The sequence below is a fragment of the Phocoena sinus genome, chromosome 4, assembly GCF_008692025.1.
Source record: "Phocoena sinus isolate mPhoSin1 chromosome 4, mPhoSin1.pri, whole genome shotgun sequence".
In the NCBI taxonomy this organism is placed as follows: Eukaryota; Metazoa; Chordata; class Mammalia; order Artiodactyla; family Phocoenidae; genus Phocoena; species Phocoena sinus.
The window spans coordinates 28,792,827-28,815,708 of record NC_045766.1 but is presented as its reverse complement, the minus strand read 5'-3'; the positions used below and the strand labels follow the sequence as shown (position 1 = coordinate 28,815,708).

At 39.1% G+C, this 22,882-nt stretch overlaps 1 protein-coding gene across 1 annotated transcript in view; it reads right to left on the bottom strand.

Annotated features, from left to right (window-relative positions):
* Nucleotides 1-581: 581 nt before the first annotated feature.
* CPB1 (carboxypeptidase B1) overlaps nucleotides 582-22,882 on the bottom strand; it is a 39,595-nt gene continuing 17,294 nt past the window's right edge. Inside the window, exons 4-11 of the mRNA XM_032630726.1 lie at nucleotides 18,783-18,882; nucleotides 18,593-18,694; nucleotides 17,656-17,757; nucleotides 15,259-15,369; nucleotides 15,079-15,169; nucleotides 14,203-14,405; nucleotides 2,678-2,762; nucleotides 582-954 (exon numbers count right to left, since the gene is read on the bottom strand). Of these exons, the coding sequence (XP_032486617.1) occupies nucleotides 767-954; nucleotides 2,678-2,762; nucleotides 14,203-14,405; nucleotides 15,079-15,169; nucleotides 15,259-15,369; nucleotides 17,656-17,757; nucleotides 18,593-18,694; nucleotides 18,783-18,882 (982 nt within the window). The 3' untranslated portion in view covers nucleotides 582-766. The remainder of the gene's footprint in view (nucleotides 955-2,677; nucleotides 2,763-14,202; nucleotides 14,406-15,078; nucleotides 15,170-15,258; nucleotides 15,370-17,655; nucleotides 17,758-18,592; nucleotides 18,695-18,782; nucleotides 18,883-22,882) is intronic.

The following is a 22,882-nucleotide window of genomic DNA, read 5'->3' as shown; positions in this document are numbered from 1 at the left end:
CACCCTCTCTTGCTTTCGTCTTACAGCTTCTGCATAGTTACAGGGCCTGGAAGGGGTGCTCCCTTCTTCGAGCTAACTGTGAGTCATTCTTCAGGCTTTAGCACTTCCTGAGAGAGCTTCCTCCTCCACGTCAGATAGGTAATATAAATTAAATCACTAATTGCTACATAATTAGTTAAATAATTATTTGTTTCATGTCCATCTTCTCAAGTGGCTTATACAACCATTGAGGGCAGAAATGTTTTCTTTCGTTTTCATTGCTCTGTCCTCAATTGCTTAGCAAAGTGCTTGGCATGTGGTAAACAGCTCAGAAAATAACTTGAGCGAGCCGAGATGAAAGCTAAACCATGATTGGATCGTTTCACCTATACCACATTTTACAGTCCTGGATTTCCCCTTACAGGTCTTCTTCCGCATCAGCACCTCACTATAACCTGTGCATGTCTGCAGTCTGCCAGGGTTGGCAACACTCCAAGGACTTTAACTCCCGTATGGCTGACCTACATCATTGGTTGTGTGTGGCTTGCCTTAGTCATTCGTTCACATCTTTTTTCCCCCAGAGAAGTAGACAGTCTGTCAGGTTTTTCAATTGTAATGGTTCATTTTTTATTATGATCAATATTAAAGACCCAGGTAGTTTAATAGACCCAGAATCTTAAAAGAAAGAGGAGGATCTGGAAAACATCTAGGCAAACAAAAGTCAGAATTCAGGATAGAAAAGAAACAAAGAGTGCGCATTTAGAGATAAGGCTGTTAGTGCTCTGGGCTAGTACAGATGTTCCAGGACATAGCCGGCAATGTATTTGATCGCCAGCATTGTCTCCTCACAGGTTGGCCGGATCTGGGATTCAGGGAGGGCAAAGCCATATCTGCCTTTATCCCGGAGTTCAAAGGTGAAGGAATATTTGATTCCTTGGTCATAAGCCCAGTCATCAGAGCCCCCAGCAGCAGGATCTGAAATGAACAAACAGAAGAAAGAAAAATTTTAAATCTAGGAAGGAGATTAAAAAACCCCACCAGCTTTCTTTTATAATTACAAATGTTTTACTGCACAAAACAGTATAGGTAGGTGAATTTTCTAGTAAACTGGATCACAAGAGCTATGGGGGCTGTTTTAAAAATTTGTCCAGTCTTACCTCTAAGTCTACTTAGTGGGAGTGATGTGTTTAATACCCCAGGAAGTATGTAATTTGTAATATATAAACTTCTCAGAGTGCTTGTATGCTGAGGTAAACTGTGCTATGTAGTGTGTAATCTGTTTACAAAATATATACAGTTTCTGGGAAAAGGATGTGTATCTCCTAGAAAAATAAGGAAAACTGCATGATGACTGGTAAGAGGAGAGGACTCCAAACCCTGCTGAAACTGTGCTGAGTGGTGAAACTGGAGCAGCTTGAGGGCAGGGCTGTGCCTTCATTTTTGTTTCTTCAGGGTCTAGCATATGGCCTGGCACAGATTAGGCATTCCTTCAGTTATTCATTTGGTGACAGTTATGATGTCATTCATTTATTCAGTCACTCATTTGTTCATTCATTTATTCAGTCAGCAATTGTACAGCTCTCACTTAGTAGTAGGCCATGTGCTCAATCAACTCTGGAGATGCTAGGACAAAGGAAAGACATGGCCCCTGCCCTCCAGGGGCTTACACTGTAATGGAAAGAGAAACCTCATTGAACTTGCCTGAAGAAGACCTACAAGAAGTTCACCATATGTGAATAGGTGCAATGTCACTGTGGGTTATTTCTGATAGAACCCCCTTAAGAAAATAGTATACCCCATCTGATACAGAGAAGTTTAATAAAGAACAGGAATACAGGAAACTGTATTCTACATGAAGCTTTTAGAAACCCCTCAGGATTGGAGCCTCTCCAACTGCATTGAAGCCCCCTTGATGATGGGACTGGCCTTTTTTCCTTGTATTTCTGGCCCTTTAAGACCTGGGGCAGAAAGAAATCATGCAAAGGCAAATATATGTAGAAATTGAAAATGGGGCCTGCAGAATGCGCCTTCCCAGCGAAATCCGAACTGCAGCCCCAAGGCTCTGGGGTCTAGCCGCTATCTAACTCTTTTGCCACTTGCTTGCATCCCTTGCAAATAGCTTGAGCCTGAAGTAGCCTTTCGAAACTGCCATCTGTTAGCCAGGAAAACCTTCCCTCTACTGCTTTCCTCCAGCAATTGTCCTTCCAGATAAAGCTTCTGTGTCATCATCCTGGGAACTTATTCCTGATACTGTGGAGTGGGGTGGTTAGTCTTTGGGCGTGCTCTTTTCTTAGACATCCTTCTGTCGCAGCACTTAGCTCCTGTATGACAATTAATGTTTACTCTTCCCGCTTCCCTGCTGTGGGTTCTTTGAAGATTGCTCCAGCCCTCCTCCTTCCTTCCCCCTTCCCTCTTGCCTTCTCTCCATCCTCCTTTCCTTTCTCTCCTAGCATCTGTTGAGGGCCTGGCAAGTGGTAGATGCTCAATAGATGTTTACGGAGAGTAAATGTTTCCGTGGGCTGAAAGGGACATTTCTCCCCCTTTTTTCTGAACAGGAAACTGATTACATATTTTTAAAAAAAATTCACTGTCAGGCAAAAGTCACATGCTTTAAATGATAGAAAGGAAAGACGCTGGGAACCATTTGTTGCCTTTGAAGCACGTGGGTTCTTTGCACAGTTCTGATGCCAAGACTTACAGATTGTTGAAGCTCCTGGGCCATATGTGTACTTGGTGCTGTACAGTGTGGCAAGTTCTTTCATGGCAGCTTTAGCCATGCTGTTCTGCAAAAGAGCCAGCAGTAAGTGAGTGAAGAAATAAAAGCACACACCGACAAAAACCAAACATTTGTACATTATTTTTAAGACGTTGAAGACATGTAAGTCACAGTTCGGGTTAGTGTTTTAAACTTATTCAGTGCGCATCCCCATTTTCCAGTGAACTTTGTCATATGATCCAAGTGATTCTTGTGGAAGGGTGTCTTCCCTAATGCCCTCCTCAAGCACTCACTCTGAGCTTCTCTTTGTCACACACAGAGTTGTGTCATATTGTGTCAATACCATTAGCTGCCCTCTGAGTTCTCAGTGACTTTTTCTGTCCTTTATCTCCGTGTCCCCAGGGCCTAGCCCAGGGTTTGTTACTTAGTGGTTACTCAGTAACTGTTGAAGCTCTGAGATGGTTAGCACTCTTCTTACCCTATTATTTGAGAATTAGGTCCTTACATTTATTTTAAATGATCGTTGCAGTAAAATCTGGGTCCTAGCTGTAAACTCTGTTGTATCCAGAGTTTATTCTTTTACTTTGTTTTCTTTTTTATTTACATAGAATTTAGTTGCTCTTTTTTTTCCCCTGGAATTCTTACTTAGGCTTGTTAAACATTTATTTTTAAACCTTAGTTCAGGCTGGAGAAATGAGGCTATAGTGATTTGTAACTGTCCCAGATACCACATTTATTGACATAGTAAAATGTCACTGTGTGTGAAGAATTAGGTTATATCTAAGGATTAGTCTGGCAAATCTATCTTGTCTCTGGAGCTTGTGAGAGAAAAGCAGGAGGCAAGGAGGTCTTTGTGGTTGTGCAAAGAGATTGTCTACCTATTAGAGGCAAACAAAAATCAAAAACATACAAAATAATTCCAAACAAAACAATGCAAAAACCACCTGGAAATAGGGCAGGTTATAAAGTGAAGATTAAGTCATGACAGGATTATGTGAGTTGGGGTAGGAGTGTTAAAAACCACTCAAAAGAATGATTGGATAGTCGGTGCAACCTTCAGTGATAGTGTAAAAATGTTTAAGAATGGACAATTCCAAGGAGGAGTGGTAGTTCCAGCATGGAAGATTTTTTAGACCGAAAAATGAGAGAACATTTATTTTATTTCAAAAGGCAGAACATTTGAATTCCAGAATTAAAAAAAGTAGCAAGTATTAACTTATGTTTTTTTTTTTTTTTATTAGAAGCAGCATCACCTTCTCATCAGACCCACTGCCCTCCTGCCCCTACCCCCAGCCCCTCAGGGAGAAGGGCTGTGCACTCAGTTCCTCCCTGCACAGTAAACTCTCCAGTGTCCACTGACAAATTGTCTATTTAACTGAATCACTTTGAAAGCAAGCTTTACTTTTCTGTCTGGAGAACACAGATTTGTGAATCTGATTGTTACTACAGGAGAATTAGCCATAACTCATTCTGGCTATGAAACTAGCTATATTTCTTACTTTGGCATCATAATTGTCTTGTACATATGCTTGGAAAACTGTTGGAAGTTGGTGATGACATCAGAATAATTCTGTTTCTACAAAATAGCAGCTTCCCTTAATCCTTGTTCTAATATTAAAACCAGTTCAGTCAAGTCTTAAGTCAAATTGATGAGGGCATGGCTGTAAGACTTCAACAATTTCAGCTCCCAAAGCATCAGTGCTTCATCGAAACAAGTGGTAAATTTGGAAATTTAAAAGGAATTATAAAACTTAAATCATGACTTTCTGGTCTGAAATGATGCAGTCAGTTTCTTGGAACTAACTTATTATTCTTAGAGTTTTGGGACAGTAATTTGAACATTTTAGGGTTTCATTTCCCTTTTTCCCAAACTGGTATGTGCTTTGTCATACTGTATGGAATCTTTACTGTTGTGATCTAAAGGTATTGTTTCTGTTGTTTAATTTTATTCTAACCAACATACTAGAGTTAGGTCTTCTCTCCATCCTTTAGTATAAGGCCTGTTGCCAGTTGAAATCAGAAATAATGTGTAAACATTGCACAATGCTCAGAATACATTTAAAACCATCTTTTAGAGATGTGAAACATGGTGAGGTACTTGTTCTTTTGGTAGGCAAACAACATGTTTCCTACTGTTCTACAATTTCTTTAACTTGCGATTCATCCAAGGAAATTTCTAGTTACTTATTTTTCTGTAAGGCAGAACCTCTAATCCTAAAGAACTCTTATTCCTTCCCTAGCTACCTTCCTCAGGCTTTTCTTTTCTGCTTTTTTTCCCCCTTAAACCTTGAATTCTTACTTTTAGTTAGTAGAAATAAGATTCTAATAAATTCCAGGCATGTAATGTACAGCAGGGGTCCCCAACCCCTGGGCCGTGGACCAGTACTAGTCTGTGGCCTGTTAGGAGCTGGGCCGCACAGCAGGAGGTGAGTGGTGGGTGAGTGAGCGAAGCTCCGTCGGCCGCCCCCCCATCGCTCGTATTACTGCCTGAACCATCCCCCTGCCCCACCCCCGGCCCGTAGAAAAATCGTCTTCCATGAAACCGGTCCCTGGTGCCAAAAAGGTTGGGGACCGCTGCTGTATAGCACTGTGACTGTAGTTAACAATACTGCGTCGTACACTTAAAGATGCCAATGAGAATAGAGCTTTAATGTTCTCACCGTAACAACAAAATGACAACAAAATGACAAAACAACAAAATTATGTGAGGTAGAGGGTGTGTAAACTAATGGGGTAAACATTTTACAGTATACACGTGTATCAAATCATCACATTGTTATATGTCAATTACATACCAGTAAAGCTGTAAAAAAAGGAAATTCTTCAGGATTAGTTCCAAATGTGAGAAGTTATGATGACTATAGACAATTTAAGACAAGATCATTGTCTTTATCTCTTGACCTCCTGTGTGTCAGATGGCTTTCAAGTCTCTCAATATTTTTATTGGTGTAACATAAGAATTGAGTTATCTGGCAAAATTGAAGGGGCTTACTTGTGATCTGTTATTGCTTCTGATTTATCAACTTATCCATTTAGTCATAACTACCCTTAGGACCACACAAAAATGTTTAGTTTGCCTTTCCTTAGAGCGATAACCAAGTGCTTTCTAAGCCTTCAGAGTCATCTTTTGGAAACAGTTGCTCTGCCTGTGATGCTGAGGCAATATCTAAGATTGATGTTAACTTAAAATGGCTGTTATTTTGTTCCTGTCACGGGTACCCACTGAAGGAACATCTAGTCTGTGTCTCAGCCTTGGTTCTCCTTGTCCTAAGTTGCTCTCTCATCTTGATGTCTACCTCATCACTTGTCCTCTGACCATCACCTCATCATCATATCCTTCAATGACTCTCTCACCTTCTGTTGAAGTCTGGTCTCCTTTCTTGACATAAAGAGCCTTTGTGAGCTTGTCCCTCTCTTCCCTCTCAGGCTGCATCACTTGCCGTGCATCCCCATGTTCCTTCCGAGCCAGGTTTCCCTGAACTACTTTCCGTACCCTTGCCCACCTCTCCTTACCTCCATGACGTTGGGTGTCCTTCTCCCTTTGTAGGAAATCTCTTTCCCTCTTTGTTCACAAGGAGGCTTGCTATTGTTCTTCCAAATTCAGTCTAAATGTCATCTTCTTTGCAAAGCTGCCCCCAACTCTCTTAGGGAGCAATGAGCACCCCTTCTTTGTGAGGGCTCACATGTCTCTATCAGAGTTCCTATCACTCTGTGCTGTAATCATTTGTTTTTGCATCTATTTGTCCCCTAGGTGAGCTTTTTGTGGGGGGAGGATTCTTGGCTATTCATCTTGTATCCTCAGCGGATTGCATTAACACCTAGCACATTGTTGGTTGGTTGATTTAGTCTCTTCCTAGGGCTTCAGGTGAGCCTGATTGGGATGGGGGTGCAGAGTTCTACAAAGGCTGGACTGTGACCCCCCTGAGTGGAGATTGAGGATGCTTGTGGGGAGAGTGGTGGTACCATGCAGTGATGGTTGATGGGTTACCACATTTAGACATTGACCTCTGCTGGGCACTTAACTTATTTCCTTTGATTAAAAAAAAAAGTGAAGTCTGTAGACCCTTTCTCTCAGCCCCTCTGAGACCAAGGGACAAAAAAGTCAGAGCAGACGTTAATCAACCAAAATATCATATTTTAAGTTCCAAGTATTGTAACAAAAATCCCTGGAATCAGTGTGGGTCTTTTTTTTTTTAAGAGTTCAAATACTTTTACAAATGTTGCTCATTTATCTTCCTAACATTATCTGTCCACATTTCATCAACACAGAATTTTCTAGCAGAATGAAATGCCATGGGGGCAGCACGCTTGGTGGGAATGTTCCAACCAAGCTGGGTGACTGACCCCTGCCAGAAATGGTAGAGAGAGGGGTGATTCCTGAATTTGCTAAAATATTAGAGAGGTAACTCCTTTTCCTTGTATGTTTCTGTAAAAAGGGACTAAGACAGCTGACAAAAGACTGGCAGAAACAATAGTACATCAGAGAGCATGATCCATGTCTTCAAACTCTAATTAATGACATTTTCTATGTAACCTGTCATTTGAGGGAGATCTTACATCCTTGCTCAGTGGGTTCAAAATAAGAACTAACATTTACATAAAACCTTAGACTTTGACAAAGAGCTCTTGATAAGAGCTAGATATTTTTATCCCCATTTTACAGATAAAAGAACTGAAACTCAGAGAGGATAAAAGAACTTGCCCAAGGGCATGCAGCCCCATAAGTGGCTGACTTGAGCTAGGTTCTTCTTGCTTTAAATCCTGTGCTCTTTTTCACTTCTCCTTGTGGCCTTGGAATACTTCAAAAGAAGTGTTGCTAGAGCTGGTTTTACCAGTTGTAAAGAACAGAAGGAAGCTAAATATAAATCAGCCTCAGAGAAAACTTTGCTTTCAGTCAAGGCCAAACATGGCCAGCCTTTATTAATCCTTAGATATGAGTTTCCTACCACGTCTTATGCATGTTCTCTTTTGTCACCTGTTTTCTTAAAAAGAGGCCTTGGTCATAGAGCAAAAGACAGAGAGAGTCTAAAATGTCACATCTAACTCAAAGCCCAAGAGACAAAGGACCAACTAGTGTAACGTTTCCCCAGGCTCTGAGCTCCAGGGGGCTGGTGAGATGAATAAGGCGAGGGTGTTCTTTTCCACTGACCTGCATTCCTAAGGAACATGTGATCAGGAAGCCCCGTCTCGAGACTGTGCTCATGGTCATCATTGCGACCTCTACGTACACAGCCAAGTGTCATGACAGTGGGGTCTCGCCTCTTCTAATCTTCCACTGGTCCACCATTACCGTACAAGAAAACGAAAGCCCCAAACTGACGGTGGGGTATATACCAATTCAAAGGGAATTTTCTTCAGAACTTTGCTTCTAACTTCAAGTTCTGAGTTTAACCATCCCTCTGGGTGAATACATGTGATAATGGAAGCGTCAAAATGATCTTTAGCGGCAGTTTCCTTCCTTCTGTCCTGTGATAATGGGTAGCTTACACCAAGGGACCAATGAGGAATTGAACTTTTATAAGTTTGGTGCGAAAGGAGAAGCCTCCAAGGCCTACTGAGGCAGGGACTGAGGAGAAAGCCTTGGAAACAAATATGTTTCTGAGAAAAAGGAGGAGAGTAAACAAGTGCAGGCTCTGGTTGCAAAGCCTTGAGATGAAGAAAAGGCAAGGAGTGTGGGAAGGCCTTCTTTAGAGAGCAGGGCTTGTCTGTCCTGGCAGACTCCATGGGGAGCGTGGCAATGCTTTCACTGATGGAAACCAAATTCTTTCTTTGCCTGATCTGAATACATATTTTTAAGCTCTTTAAAATTCAGGTAAAATGTGAAGCACGAGTCAGCTGAAGTTGCAAAGCCCAGAATTTTTTTTTCCCCCCCGGTGGCGGTAGTGCTTCTTCCAAATAAATGTTAAAAAATAAATGCCGTATGATGGGAATGTACTCTCCCACACTTGAGATTTGCAGAAAATTGTAAGCTCTTTGTGAGGGGGTGTAGGATCCTGAAAGCCAGGGACACTTGGCCAGGAATGAGACTTTTCTTACCTTTGCTTAAAGCAGGGTTTCTCCACCTTGGCACTTGTGACACGTGGGCTGGATAATCCTTTGCTGTGGAGGCTTGTCCTGAGCTTTGTAGGGTGTTGATCAGTCTCCCCTGGCCTCCACCCAAGGCATGCCGGGAGCATTCCCACAGTGACATACAATCAAAAAGGCCCCCCACCCCCACCCCCGCCAGATGTCCTCTGGGGGAAGGGAAGGAGGCAAAATTAGCTTAAAGGAAAGTCAGATAAAAGATGTAATTATGTTAAAGAAGAAAGTATTTTAGAGAGAAAAACTGAAAAAGAAGACAGCTGGTTTTAAAGGTGCTCTGAATGCCTTGTTTTCCTCTGCTGACGATAATACAAGTGTCTCCGAAGCGCCGCTGCTAGGTCACACCTGCCAAAATCACACTTTACCTGCAGGGTTGCCAGATTTAGCCAAAAATACAGGATACCCAGTTAAATTTAAATTTCAGGTAAACAATGAATGCTTTTCCCGTATAAGTCTGTCCCATGCGATATTTGGAGCATACTTAAACACTAAAAATTATTTGTTGTTTATCTGAAATCAGATCTAACTGGGAGTTCTGTATTTGACGTAGCCATTCTGTTTACCAGGTTACTGGCTCCAGGGCCCGCTGTGACACAGGAGTCATCCTGACATTAAAGTCCTCGGTAACCTGGTTACCTCACTCCCACTCTTCCTTCGAGAGAACATTCACAACAGGCTGACGGCCTCTGCTCCCTTCCTCACGGCAGGAACCAGGGTTTATGCCGAGCACTTAGTAGGTGCTCAGTGGAATTTCTGGTAATTGCCTGATGAGTCATGTACTGACCAGGCCCTGCAGGAGAACTTTAACAGGCCAGAAAGCCACTTAAAATGTATAATGGTAAATCAGCACCCGGTTTCTCTAATCAAAGAAATTCTGCAGTTGTCGTTTAAAATGTCTTTGGTCTTATAAGTGAGATTAGAAATGCTGAGAAAATTCCTGAAGCAAATGTTCTGTGCTTCCAGTCCTGCCTAAGCTGCTGGCAGCCTGCCTGACACAGGGACTGTGACCCGGTTGCTCTTGTTATTAGGCAAGGACGTGGTGACAGCAGTGGTGGAGTGTGCGCATGACCCTGCAATTGTCCACCTCCTAATCACAATATTTCTTCCCCCCTGATTTTTACGTTTATCTCTAATCATAGTCCCGGCTTATGCTCACGTGCTTGGGTGGAGCAGTGGGTTTCTGTTTTGGTGGCTCATTAACCAAAGCTTTAATTAAGAGGTAGTGAGGTGTCTCTGGACTAGAAGGTGTTAGATTTTAGAAATGGATTTCTATCTTTTGGTCAAGTTTAATAATTTTTCAGAAATTTTTAGACTGTCATATTTCTCCTGGTTAATGTACGTATACCCATGCAAGTACTGGCCAGAATCATGAAGACTGGGCCCTGAGAAGTCAGGGATCTTACTTGACCAGTGTAAATCCTTAGCAATGTCCGGGGTCAGAGGTAATAATGATATATTTATGGGATAAAAGACTTTATTTAATGAATGGTCTCTTGCAAACCGGCTGCATGGAGCACCACCATAGAACACGGCCACACAAATATGTGTGTGTGCATCTTTGGAAGTTGGGGCAGCTTAGGAAATTCTTCAGCATCCACTAGCTCCATGCCCAAGGCTGCCTCTACTACTGGTGTTGGCTTAACCAAGCCTTCATTGTCTAAGCTAGAAAATGAGAAAGCAGAACCAGAGAAATTCCAAGATTTCCACCTGTGAAATTCTGTGCTTCTAATGTAGAAATGTAATGATAGATGCATGCCCTGGATTGGCATCTTTGTGTAGTATACATCAGCTTTCCATTTGGTCAGTCTGGGAAATGGGTGAAGATACTTAGTTGATTGGTATTATTCTGGGTTTCTGCTTTTGAATTTAGAAGTAGTGTTATAGTAATAATTATTATTAACAGAGCTGTGTGTGCCTCTTTGGGGGGAAGGTAGACCAAAGATTGGGAGCTTTTCCATGCTCAATAAATGCAAAGATATGGATAGGTTTGGGAGCCTTTTCAATTATGTCTCCTAGTTTTTATTTCCTCTGATGATGAAGAGGTCATATAACTCAATATTTCATTACCCTTTAGAATTTTGGAAATGTAAAGATATTCTTTTTCTGGATCTTAAAACTTCCTTTGAAGATAGTGATAGCTTTATACTGAAGAAGTCAACGCTGAGGGACTGGACATTTATGAAGTCATTGGAAACTCACAGTGCATTTTGTATTCTTTCTTTAAATAATATATGCGTGTAAAAACAGTTTGCAGTCAGGAAAGCATTATGCATGTAAGACACTCTTATGTTTCCTCAAACTTTTTTTACTCCTCTGCTGAAGATGTATTTTTTGGTAGCCTTTGTAATCCAGGCTATTACTTCTGTACTTTAACTTCATTGGTCTTTTGCATTCCCATCTCTGCCTTTCTTCCCTCTGAAGGTTGTCTCCTGATATAAGTAATTGTCAGGTAATCTACATGTAAGATCTTTCAGAAATGAAGCCGTACACATTTTCATCACGACTCAAATGTCAAAGGATTGCTACTTACGGTATGTTCTAAATTTGAACTGAGAGAGTGCTAATGTTTCTATACAGAATAATTCCCTTCCAATTATTTCACTGAAGCATTTTTTTAGCTACAAATATGATTTTATATACATGCATATATATATACTAAAATCTGTATAAGACAAAGTCAGCTTTGTAGCACTGTAAGAAAATTCTGAGTTACCTATAATGTGGTATGGTGCCAATAATTCATCTTATTAGTCTTTTACTATCTTTTGTTTTCTACAGTGGGGTCACATTTTTGTAATTGAGAATTAATATGGAGGCACTAGATTTGGGTGGAACATTCATCTTTCTAGGTCAAGACTTTTAGTTTTTTAAAGTGATATCCTCATTACAAATAAAAACCATGGAAAAGCCAATATCTTTCTTCTTGGGAGACTCAAATTCTCTTTTGGCTATACATGTATTTGTGATAACACTATAGTTATGAGTTGTTCTAGCACAATGTTCTTAGGAAGTAAGTGAATTGGATTTATACAAAATAAGAAAAAGACTGAAAGGATTTCTAGTTAACTATTCAAATGATTTAAATTGTTTTGGGGTGCCAAACTAAATTCAGATCTCAGATGAATCAAATAATCAAATAATATGCATCTTAGATTTTACTGATGGCATTTAAATATCTCTTTTAAGATACTAGGCAAAATTTTAATCACAGAAAAGATTATTGGAAATTAAAATAACTTTTAAATCAACGTGTGTGATATAAGTGCAAAGAATTTTTGTATTTTATTCACCTATCTTATGCTCTAGAAAACATAAGAAGTAACATGTCCTTTTCCTTGAATTTATTAGATTTGTGGGTATAAATTTAAACAAGGTAAGATTATTTTGTGGTTTATGCTTGTTTGAGAATTGATTATGAATATTTTACTTTGATATAGTTCTGTTTCACTTCTTTGTTAATTAGAATTTAAAAACAATTTTGGAGGATGGAATTTCTAATATATATATATATTTTACTATTACCTCTCTTTCCTTGATTTTAAATGAAGAAGTGGATCACATTCTCTGGAATGGTTTCACACCATTTGGGGCACATATTGAATTGGCCCACTAAACCCACTTTGAGTCTTGGGTCTTTTCCTGGAGAAACCACAGGAAGTAGCAAGAATTATTCATGAGATTCTAAAGGTAGAACTTACTTGATTCTTTTTTTTAAAGGAAAGTTTGTAGACTTCTAGAGCAGTCATATACTATGTTATTGTATGGAGCCAGTGGGGCAACAAAGTTTTCATTGCTAAAAGGGCTTAAACTTATTCCCCAAGTAAGAAAAAGTATTGAAACTTTGTGCAGCAGCTCAATTCCAAAGAACACTTTAAGCTTTTCTGTTAGCATTAGTCTTTTAGTGTTTATGTTTAAAACTAGTTATTAAGCAAATTGGATATATTGGTGGTTACATTTAATATGGTTTATAATTTTAGTTTTAATATTTTACTTACTAACTCATTCGTGCTTAGTTTGTATGGCTTTGTCTTTTTCTCTTTTGATGTGGTACAGCTTAAACATATTCACATGAGTTAAACAAACAACATACCCCCACCTCCTCTCCTCTGGTGGCCCTGGAAATCGAGGACTGAAATGAGGAGCTGACCACACCCATCTCTGGGACAGCAGGCCTGTGAGCACCCACTGCTGGGAACACTTACAGACTGAGCCTAATTGGAAAACTGAAATATTGAATGGTTCCAACTAATGATGTCCTGTTTTGTTTTTTGGCTACAGATAGGGAAAATGGGAAGATTTTCCTGAAATGAAATGAAATGAAAAATAGCATTTTTTTTTTTTTTTTTTTAAAACAGGACCTGGCTAACTATTAGCTATCAGTTTTCTAAGAAGCTGAGTTATTTTTCCATTTTGCTTTTCACAAGATATTTACAGCATTACATGTTTTATTTGGTCTCTGAAAGACTGAATCTGAAAGTACAAAACAGTTTCCAGTTGATAAAGTTATTGGGTCTTTGAATTTATGCATTTAGGTAAGCCAAATATCTATGTTGTCTAGGTGGAATACTTTTTTTTTTTTGGCATAACTCAAATGCTTTAAATCTTACACTTGTTCTTTCAGATCATTGGTCCCAACTTCTGGCAGCCAGATGTTCATAAATTAAAAAAAAAAGTTGTTTGAAGGATTCAAACCTGCTTATTTAAAAAAATTATACATTGATGTACCATATTTGTTAATTTGAATAGTATAAAACTCTTATATTATTTATCTTTTCATGTGGTTGTATCTTGATTCTTCAACAAGATTGCTAATTTTTTGAGTCAGGGATAGTTCATTTTTTTTGCAATATTTCGCATATATAGTAAGGACCCATTCACATCATTTGTTCATTGATTGATTTACATCTGTGTCTCACCTAATCCAACAATTTAGAAATAAGCAATATTAGGATCTTATCACTTAACCAGATATCAACCAAATGTGCAAATTCCTAACGACATCTGCCATACTCTGCCTGTGCATGTCAAATCCAGCTCAAGGCAACTTGATAAAATTGACTTTCTGATTAAGATTATGTATGAGGTGAAGGAACTTTGTTGATTACCTCAGATGCGTCTGAAATCATCATGTGTGTCAGTGCTGTGGTGAAGCAGGAGGAAGTGGAACTGTTGTCATTTTGAATATTAGTGAATTAACCGCATTTTGGCGATCATTCCCTACATCAAAATCACATTTCTTCTAGCCAATTTATGTAGCCAACTTCAGATGCCTTGTAAATTTGTGTTGGTAAGTTTTTTGCTTCTATTACCGAAAATCAAGAATGGAACTTCCCGAAATTTTTTGTATATATATATATATGTTTTCCAGGAATAGAATTTAAAAATCTCAACAGTGAAATACTATATCTACTACCATGACTACTTACCAACTCAGCATTGTTCTTGGGGAGTTTGTAATCATAGGAGTAAGGGTAGAGTATCATCTGGGAGTATGAGTGGATTGTCAGATATGCTTTGATGGAAGAGAGGTTGTTGCGGATGAAATTAGCCAGGGCCTTGGTCTCTTTTTCAGACTCTGGAGCAGATCCACAGTAAGTTTCATCACAGGGGTTTTTAGAGGCTCCGATAGCTGGAAAAACGTATTGTTGTTAATGGCAAATGGTCATCTACTGACGTTCCCACAGGTCATGTTTCAAAATTTCAAATTAGAGAGAGAGTTAAAAAATAAGTTGTTTTCACAGGAGTTTTTATAATCATCCTCATGTATGTGTACATTATGAAGTATGCATACATTTAGTCACAAGAATAGGGTGTTTTTAAGCTAACAGGCTAAAAAGTTGCATGTGAAATCACCAATATGTCCCTGTGTAGTGCCAAACAATGAGATCAATATAGTGTAAGAAGATTAATAAGTAGGGACAAACTAATATCCATGAGAAATTTCTATATTAGTATAATCATTTACTGAGAGTTGAATCACAATTTTATTTAAATAATTGTTTAAATAATTATTTAATGATGGTCTCCTCTAGATTTTACATTCCACAAGTAGTAGGATTATGTCTGGTTTGTTCAGTCTTATGTTTCCAGCGTCTAGCACAGCTGGGAACATAATAGAATAAGCAATACATTTTTATTGACTGAATAAACAAGCTGTTTATTGTCTGTGCTTTCAGAAAGTTAGAACTCTAAAATATAAAATTTTATATTTTTTTCTTATTTTAGACACTATTGTGTTTTCCTGTTACTTCCTTCCTATGCTTTTCAAAAGATGCATGCAAAATGGTCAGCCAGATACTTACTGCACCAACCAGCATCAAAATTTCTGTTGGGGTCTGTGCCAATGCAGGTGGATCCAGCGTTGGTAGAGCGGGTCTTTCTCCACATTCGGTACTGAAAAGTGCAGTTTATGGTTAGGACAAGTATAGTAGAAAGTGGTTGGTTTTAATTTCATTAGCCCCTCTCAGTATTGGTTCATATACCTTGGTCCACGTATAGATGTAGCCATCGATATTGACCACAGGCAAGACATAAAAGTCTAGCTTGTCGAGAAATTCTGTCATTTTGCTCTCATGTCCATAGGTGCGAACAGCCTGTGTATAAATTACAAAGCAGAATTTCATGGAAAAATGGAATGCATTATGCTGCTAAAATTTACATAGACGAGATGAATGTTGACTTTGGTAACAAAAGTGGCATCCCCTTTTGAAGTAGATATTATTAATATTTAAAAAGCAAATAGCAAAATATTACTGACAGTTTTATTTAAAATAGTTTCTAGTTCTTCCCTTTTTCTAGGATACTCTGTTTCAGTGGTCCCCAACCTTTCTGGCATCAGGCACCGGTTTCGTGGAAGACAATTTTTCCACGGATGGGGGTGTGGGGTGTTCAGGCGGTAACGCGAGCGCTGGGGAACGGCAGATGAAGCTTCACTTGCTCACCCGCCACTCACCTCCTGCTCTGCGGCCCAGTTCCTGACAGGCCGTGGACAGGTACCAGTCCACAGCCCGGGCGTTGGGGACCCCTGCTCTATTTCATCCATATTTACCTCATATAATTATTACTTTTTATTTTAACTATTTACTTTAAAGATGAACGAAAATTCAATAAAATTAAAGACTTAACGTGAATACTCATTTCCTTTGAAATAGTAACTGTAAGAACTTTTTTTCAAAGTTAGTAGGCTATGAGGGTATTCCTAGTAAGTAAGGAATGTCTATGGATGGCTCTGCATGTTCCTAATACTGTCATCTAGAAATTTGTTTAATTTTGGTGAGACCTCCTGTAGATGGTCTCAGTAGAGGAAGAAGAATGAAAAAGGCTCCCACTATGAAGTGAGATCACACTGATGGATTTTGGAGAGGCTCTCACCAAGTCTCAAGTTGCATCATGATGGAAGTCTTCTTCTTATTCCTCTTACTTGAGAAGGGAACTCTGTTAAGGGTCTAGCTCTCCCTGCTAAGTGATGTGGATACCTATCTATGAATGAAGGACCTCATACCCATTTATTATGTTCTCTTAGTCACAGTTCTTCAGCCCCAGGATTATATTAAATTTACGTTCAACTCTTCCCTAGGCTTGCTTGAAGAGATTTTAAAATATTTACGGGTTCTGTGTAGTAACAGTTTTTATATATTCTTCATGGCTCTATACACGTATGTTTATTAAAATAACACATGGTAAAGCATGTGCTTTTTCTGTTGGAAGAGCTATAGAACCATGTTCTGTTAGTGGTCTGTGATTAGAGGTAACCAAAGTAATGATGAAAGTCTTTCTTTCTAGATGGCAGATAATGAGATACTCACTGAAATTAAATGGTGCCAATTGGACACATAACATGTCTAGAAACCAAGAGCCTAAAGAATAGATACAGAAGTGCTTTACCCAAAAGAAATTATGTTGTATATAATAATAGTCTTATATTTTTAAAGTATTTCAATATTTTAAACTTTACTTTTGAAATAATTTTAGACTTATAGAAGAGTTGCAGATACAGGGAGTTTTCATATACCTTTTACCCAGCTTCCCCGCACTGTAGTTGGTCGTCACGTTTCCTCTTATCTGTGACAATTCCTCAGACTTTCCTTTATGACTTTGACACAGGTGTTGTTAACCTTGATCACCCGGTTAAGGTAGTTTCTGCTAGGCTTCTCCACTGTAAATTTTGCCTTTGTAATGTAATACATATTTTTTAAGAGATACTTTGCTGCTGCAAATAACCTAGTTTTCTTTAAACTTTTACCCACTAATCCTTGTATCCATCTGTAGATTTTCATGAAGTAGTTATTACTGTGGTGTTCTAATGGTAACTTTCTATTTTGCTCATTTGTACATCTATTAGTTGTAATTCTTCTATAAGAAAGAGTTGTTCCTTCTCTCCCTTTTTTAAAATTTATTGAATCATCTATATCATTATGGACTCATGGATATTTAAAAGGGTTTTTACATATATCTTACCATTAGAATTATAAAGGAGTGGAAAACAGTTATCATTTAGAATAGGGACCACTATGTATTGTTTTCTTTTACTCTGAAGTATACATTGATTATTATCTAGGAGATAATGATCAAGTTAGTGGTTTTTCCACAATCATTAACTTTTAAATGACCTATCCACAATATTTACTACCTGTTAGCCTTTCTACCAAAGGTGGGTAAGAAAGTTAAGATGAGTGAAATACAAATAAATACCATTTGCTGACTGTTTAAAAATTTTGCCTTATCAAGTTTCTTGGTGACCTTTATAGCTTGGACCTTGGAATTATGAATTTTTTCTATGCTATTATTCTCTTTTATTATAGTTAGATTACAAGGGATTGATTGAAATAAAAAAAAAAACTTTCTACTTTCCTCTGCCAGTAATCATTCTACATACTGACCTCTCTCACAAACCACTGGCAAAATGCAGGGGAAATCCACTCTCTGGCATGGAAACCGCAGTCCATGAAAATGGCAGGCTTATTTGGTCCAGGTCTGCCAACCTATTACAAACAAAAGGAAAAGGGAAACTGTGATTCATCATATTCAGGGGTTAACATTCACTACCCATCTGGGCTTTGGACTCAACAGGTGAAACCTGACAGCAGCAAGAGGTACATTCCATGATTAAATTAAAACATAATACTAGCACGGTATGTTCTTGCCTCTAGACACTCACAATATTTGAGCTGAAGGCTTACATGGCTGTTTATTATTTTTATTAAGCTTGACAAGCTCATATTTTTCAGAAGATGCTTGATTACCCTGCTTAATTGTACTCACATGGAGGTTATTTTCTGCTGCTACTATTAGGAGACGTGACCAAGACAACTGGATGAGTAATTAGAAGTAATCATGATTGTTGCTAATCTTGTAAGAAGTTTTCCTTCTCTCCCATTTATTCCATGTCTTTTTATTTTCTTCATTAGAATTGCATGATAAAAATGGCATTAGAGGACGACAGAAACAAATTGTTGATACGCTGTGTACCGTTGTCTGATAGATATGAAGTTTATGAACCTCTTTAGCAAATGGATTTACAAACAACATCTGGGAGAGGACAATTTCATCAAGGTAGATGATCATTTACATTGCTTACAGGAATGTGATTAAATTTATAGGACTTCTCTTATTTTATTGCATTTTTTCTTTTGAATAAATCAAAATAATGATTAAAAAATTCACATATGATAAAACAATCTGGGGAATCTGTTTGAGGCAGGGAAAGAGTTATAACAATGTTTGGGATGAATATGTCTGTGAAACAGACGTTAATGTGTTAGAATTCATTGATTTAAAGCCCTCAGACATGGGAAGGTTATGGTTAAAAAGGATTACCTTGAGGAGGTATATAGTGTTTCCTAAAAATGTAGTTCCGATGGCACTGCGAGAGATGAGGTCTGGATTTTCACTGGCGACTTGTTGAGTCCAAGCCTCTATCTACCAAATGGAACCATTGGTGAGTTAATGTGACATTCTTGGTTCAATTCCCAAAGCAATGTCTGTCTAAATCACGTGCGCGTCATACCGTTTCCCAGTTGTTGTACTTCTCGTAACTGTGTCCAGTTGCACGGACCCTGCTATCAAACTGAGCCTCCAGCACAGATCTGAGGTTGCTTATTAATACCCTGTAATAAATCAGAGGGGGTGCTCCTGTAAACATAAGCATGTTTCCCAGTCAGCAAAAACCCAGAGTTTCTGCTTTAGCCGATGGTACAGTACATTCTCCATGAAGTCAGATCTGTCCTCTGATTATGCCTTTCAACTTGAGCTACTCATCACAAAGTAAGTAAATCATTGAGAAGGATACTGGAGACTATGAGCAAGGCAGGCTCTTCTTTGGCCCAAACTTCACCTGTTTGGGGGTCCTTGGACCTTAAACTTGGAAAATGATTTCCCTGGTACCTGGGGCATTCTGCATCAGGGCCTTGGGCTCAACACAGAAGCATGCCCTTAAGCCCTATCGATGGTCTTTCTTCCTCAAGATTTTCCTTGTTTTAGCACTGAAAGTCCCATGTCCCAGGAACCTACTCAATCCCAGGTAGATTGGGACAGCCAGTCACCTGAGGCCTTTCTCTAGGTTTTGAGAAAAATATCTTGATGGGTGGAAATTCAGAAATATTGACAAGCTAAAGATTTTTTTAGACCAAAGAATACTGAGTTTAAAGTATTCGTTTCTGCTTGCCTTTCTTTTGGCTGGTTTAAAGTAATATAAGAATGGTTCTGTAGCAAGGTAATATGAAAATTGGTGACAGAAACTTTGAGGCTTGCTTATTTCTAAAAATGATTATTCAGGAGAAAGGTCTTATTATAAGAGGCACGTGTGAAGGTGTGGGTATATATGACTTTGTTTCTCTTTGCTACTTTTGAGTGGAAAGTGTGTTCTGAAGGGACAAAATTTTATGAGCATTAATGTCCTTGATCATAGACTGTAAATATCATGGGCAGTAGTTAGTTTACAGAAACTTCTATTATCCACAGTCAAGCCTTGAAATGTTTTTATCTGACACACAGAGAATTGTAGCCGCATATCAAAAGTCTACTTCTCCTCCGGCTGCCCCAAGGGCATTCTGATCAAGTATGTCAGGGACATCCTCTGAACCTCCCTCCTGCTCTCTCCTTCTTTTGGTTAACTGTGTGTGAACTTGTGTCTGTTTATGGAAAATACAATAAATTAATACTAAATGATATTTGTTTCCTAGCAAGAGGCAAATACTGTCTTAAGGGCTTAACTATCTTAAGGTAGTATTAAAAAAAAAAAAGAAAAGGAGAAGAGTTTAATATTTATTCCGTGGAAAGAAAATTTCCCATTAAGCAGCCATCAGTACTTTGTTAGTGCTTTCATTTCTATGGCTGCTATAAGTTACCACAAACTAAGTGGCGTAAAACAACATGAATTTATTATTTTACAGCTTAGAAGTCCAACACAGGTCTCACTGGGCTAAGATCAACATGTGAACAGTGAAGTGCTTTCTGGAAGCTCTAGGGGAGAGTCTGATTCCTTGCCCTTTAAAGGCTGCCCACATTCCTTGGCTATTTGCCCTTCTCCATCTTCAAAGCCAGCAATAGCAGCTCAAGTCCTTCTCATGTTTCATCACTCTGACTTCCTCTTCTGCCTCCCTCTTCCACTTGTAAGGACCCTGTGGTTACTTTGGACTTCTCAGGACAATTTAGGATAATCTACCTATTTTAAGTTCAGCTGCTTAGCAAACGTTAATTCCATCTACAATCCTAACTTCTCTTTGCCATTAGCATATATTCAGATATTCTAGGGGTTGGGATGTAGACATTTTGGAGGGACAGTCATTCTGCCTGCTATAGTTAGGAACAATGATTATAGTAAGTGCTATAATTAATTATATTCAACATCCAAACTGGATTGTTAGAGAATAGGGTGGAATTAGAAAGAATCTAGAATTAGAAATCAAAAGATCAGGGTCATAGTTTTGCCTAACATGTAAATTGGTTTCAGCAAAGTCATTTAATCTCTGGGCCTTATTTCATAATTTGTACAATGGGATATTTATGAGCTGGTATTCAATGTCCTTTTCAGTTCTAAAATGCAATTACTTGACTCAAATTCCTAGGCCTTGGTCATTTACATAGATGTCTTCCAAGGTTTATGAAGAAAAAAAAATTAAACTACAGTAAAGTTGCCAGTTACCACCTTCATAAACTCTAGGGAAACATCTAGAATAGAGATAGTTTAGGTAAATGATTTTCAAATATAGCTAAAAACTAAAAACAAAACCAAAACAAGTAAAACAAAAACCTTGAAAACTGAAAATCAACAGGCAGAAACCTTTAAGAAAACAACTGTATTCCAAGATTATCAGTTTGAAAGAACAAATCCTGCCTAACAAGGATGAACTTCTCTGACAGAATGGCAAAACTAAAAATCCAAGAGGAAATGGTAAATGACATCTACTTTCCCTTTAACAAGATTTTCCATTGACAGCGAGTAAAATAATCATCTAGGTCGCATGGCTTCTTAGTGGTGGTCCAGAGAAAAGAAATCATCAGTTAATTGCTCCCAGGCATTCTACAGCCTCAGGACATTCAGTAGACATTTGTCCCTAAGACCATAGCCATAATGATCTCTGACCTACCAGGAACCAGCTCTGAGTAGAGGGGGGATATAGGGCTTCCACAGCGTATTGCAATATCCTTCTTTTGCATACAATCCTCAAATTCAAATTATTTGGGAGAATAAGTGGCAATGTGGAGGTTAGTGTTTTGTTTGGTACTAAGAAGAGACAATCTGTTAGAGTTATTATTATGTTAATATTTAAACATTTTCATCAACAGTCAGGACAAAGAAGCATAATAAAACCAGTTAGATTTAAGATGACACCCAAGAGTAAAAATGTCCTCTAGTAACTTGCAAAAGAGTATCAGAATGAGGTTGAAATGTGGTGCTTTTGCCTGAAGGTGGGAAATTGACCTTAAATGATCCTTTCCAGCCCTATGATTTTATTAGATTTAGAACAAAGTACTACTTTAGCCACATTACAAAATATTATTACTAAATAATGAGCTTCTATTCTAGGAGATTAAAATAATGACTCATAATGTAATAAGGACTGCATTACAGCTCCAAAATACAGAGGCATGTACACTATTTTATACTTTTATATGTTCCTTTTATAGTGCTATCCCACTTTTTTTTTTTTTTTTTTTTTTTTAGCATGCAGGCAAATTAGATAACGGGACTCCCAACAAAGCAAGAAACACAATGTCTGAGGAGTAGAGACATGAGTTAGTTTTCTCCCCCTTTCAGATTCCTGAAAAAGGAGTATTAGGTCAGTCCCCAGACTACACACCCATTGCTATTGAAGAACATTACTATGTACACATTGTTATCCAAGGACACTTTACTGATCGAATCTGAAATATGCAGAAAAATGTTACAGGCAGATAGCAACCATCAGTCTCTTCCTGCATTGGATAGGGCATAGACCACCTTACTGAAATTTGTAAGAAGGAATTCTGTGAAGGCCCACCCACCGAAAGATTCTGTCAACTTGGCTTCCAAACCATAAGTGGGAGATTTACAACATCCAATTCCTAGTCTTTCTGTACCTAGGGTGTGACATAAGCATTTAAAAATACAGTTATTGGGGCGGGGGTTGAAGTCAAGATGGCAGTGTGGGAAGATGCAGAGTTCACGTCTCCCCACAACTAGGGTGCCTGCCGGATGCTGGTGGGGGACACCGATGCCCAAGGAGACGGGAAGAACCCCCAAGCGAACTGGTAGGATGTGGGAGTACGGAGGCCAGACAGGACCGGCGCCCCTGAGGGGTGGCTGAAAGGGACCCTTGGGGACTCAGATCAGGGGGGGAATGGGCCCAGCGTTTCCCCTGCCCAATCGGCCAGGGAAGTCTGCCCAGCTCTCAGGCCAGGTCCTATGCCCTCAGAGGTCCCCTCCAGGCCGGGTTGGTCCTGGGAGCATAGGAGGGAGCCCAGGAGAGAACAGGAAAGGCAGGTGGGAGGGGCCCTCCAGGACAAGAGGAGTAGAAAGGAGCAGAGGGCATTTGCCCCACCCACTCGGGCTGGGGGAGCCTGCTGAGCTCCCAAGCCAGTCCCCTGCACTCCAAAGTCCCCTCCAGGCCACGTGGGCCCTGGGGG